The sequence below is a fragment of the Polistes canadensis genome, unplaced genomic scaffold, assembly GCF_001313835.1.
Source record: "Polistes canadensis isolate GaletaPanama2010 unplaced genomic scaffold, ASM131383v1 scaffold_224, whole genome shotgun sequence".
NCBI lineage: Eukaryota > Metazoa > Arthropoda > Insecta > Hymenoptera > Vespidae > Polistes > Polistes canadensis.
In genome coordinates, this window is record NW_014569771.1 from 71,337 (window position 1) to 74,050 (window position 2,714).

The window sequence follows — 2,714 nt, forward strand, 5'->3', positions numbered from 1 at the left end:
TTACTTAATCAAGTATGAAAAATTATTTATATTCTATTTCGATTATATCAATTTGAAAAAAAAAATATTTTCTATTATATTCTAAAAAAAAAAAAAAAATGTACACGCTCCATTCGTATAAGAAAAAAAATCATTGAATTTGTTCCAAAATGACTCCCCCCTCTTGTAAGATCATCGATATATTATTTTTATTATGAAAATATAAAGAAAATTTTTTTGAATAATAAAACACTTGTTGAAAAAAAAAATTTGCTTTGTAAATATATTGTAAGATTGAAAATGTTGTTATTAATCTCGAAGATATATTGCTGCAATTGATCTGAAACTCTGTCGAACTGTTTTTTTAGGAAATGACGCGCCGATAAAGAAATTACCGAGTTACGTGCGTGCTTCTCTTCTCGGATTATCTATCTTCCGACGATTTCGATCGATTAATCTGAAATTCGAAAAAGTTTGACCAAAAATCCTCGTGATGGCCTTCTCTTCGTATACCGGTTCGGATCAATACTTTCGTCAACCACTTGACAAAAGAAAATCCCGTGGAGAATGGAAAGCTTTTTCGGTAATGTTATCATCATCAACATTAACATTGCTATACGAATCATCATTATCATTATCACCAATACACCGTCAACATAATATTCACAAACATAATCATTTCAAGTATACAATACAATACGCTTTTTTTTTTTGTGTATTCCAATTTGTATAGCCTGTGTTATTGTTTTAGAACGTGTCAAATATTAAAACGATATTTAGAATAAATTTTTGATTATTATTAAATCCAAGTTTTAGGGGAAAAACAAATGAAATCCTTTGTGGAGGATAAATTAAAAATATTTTGATCACATGTAATTGAGAAGTATTACGATGCACGAAGTTATTCTTTTAAATGTAACATAATATAACCACTTTAGTTGTTTTGTGTTGTTGTTATTATTACATGAATTATGGATTACATTTGTGTGTTGAAACGAGTTGGCTATCATTAACCTATTTGCATTTCTAGACCCAAATACGTAACTAACTTCATTAAATCCGAGATTCTCAACTTTGACGATTGTCCGTAATATGTCGTGTATTTTATTTGACTATTTAAAATGAAATTTTGTAGGAATATTTTTATTTCTAATTAGAAATTCTAATGAAGTTTTTTTTCCATCGAAAGGTAGGAGGAGGAAACGTCGAAAAAAAAAACGATTAAAATAATTCAATTCACTGATGATGCACTAATAGGTTCAAATTGCTTCACGTATTGTTCACTAAATGCGTACGGAATATGAATTAATGGTTTGCGTGATACTGAACTGTGAAATTTATACTTCTGACGTTTCGTTTACCGTTATCAATACAATGTTATGATTATTAGTATTATTACTACCTGTTGTCGGGTTACTAGGTTCAACATGATTGATCATATACCACTTTTTTCTGAATATTCGTTTGTTTCGATAACATTAGAACTAGGTCGTAACACTATAGTATAGTCACGTTCCTCAGTCAAGTACCCTTTTAGGGTTCTTTTTACTCTCGGATGATAGAACTTATTGTAGCTTCTTTTAGTCACGAAACGTACACTTATTTTATCGTGAGTAGCCTAGAGATTGATCGAATATCAAAGAAATAGAGTAGGAAAAAAAAAATTTTGGACAAATTTGGGGAATTGTTATACCTAGGGAATAAATATTAAACTAAAGTAAATATATCAAATTTTAAGAACATTAAGTTGAATAAAAATAAAAAATATATAGAGTAGGACAAGTTTTAAGTTTATTAACAAATTGATTTGTTAGTAATAATAATTGTTTAGTATGATGATTAATCAAAATCCGACATATATTTTAAAATTAAACTTATCAATAGTTTTTTTTTTATGTGTATATACTTATGTGTATCTTATCATTTGAATATTTTGCAAATCATTGTAATAACCAATTCGTTTGAACTAACATTTAATTCATATTTCGTTGAGTAACAAGAGAATATAGTAAAAAAGAATTTTCTATTTATAACAATGAGAGATGTTATTCGTGCATAATTCTTCTCAGTTATGGTAAAAATAATATTTGGTTTATATTTCGTTCAAAAGGATATAATTTATTAATCTATAAATTAAATGGTTATATTTAATTAAAGTTTTTTTTTTTTTTTTTTCTAACTTTCATATTTTATATGCCGTGAAAATAAAACAAAAAAAAAAGGATTTATTAGGACACGTATTTTTTTCAACGCGTGAATTCGAAAGGAACGATTTGGATTTGAAATTGTTTTATCAATGAACTTGATTCGATCTAAAAACTCTAATTTCATTTAAATATTACACGTCTATCTCTAATGTTTTTTTTTTTTAAATTTTCTTTATTAATCTTTTTACATTTATTTTGTTTCAGAATCATGAGTACAGTGGATATGGAGACGAGCCACGGCGTAAGAGGTACGATCCTTTTTTTTATATTTATATAAACATTTTTTGATGCATTATTATTATTATTATTAAATAATAATTTAGATATCATTTTTTTTTTTAATATTAATTTTGTTTATTGTAGAATATTAAATCGTTTTGTTATATTATAAGTTTACTTTTGCAAAATGTTTTTGTTTGCTTTTTTGTTTGCTTTTTTTTTTTTTTTTTTTTTTTTTGGAAAACGAAAAGAGAAACGATTAGCATAATAGATAGATTACACTAACTGCATAAGCTGTTTTTAGTAAAC

At 26.1% G+C, this 2,714-nt stretch overlaps 1 protein-coding gene across 1 annotated transcript in view; it reads left to right on the forward strand.

Moving 5' to 3' along the window:
* The window catches only part of LOC106790214, an 86,182-nt gene that overhangs the window by 38,802 nt on the left and 44,666 nt on the right, over positions 1 to 2,714 (forward strand). Inside the window, exon 2 of the mRNA XM_014754965.1 lies at positions 2,391 to 2,434. Coding sequence (XP_014610451.1) covers positions 2,391 to 2,434 — 44 coding nt within the window. The remainder of the gene's footprint in view (positions 1 to 2,390; positions 2,435 to 2,714) is intronic.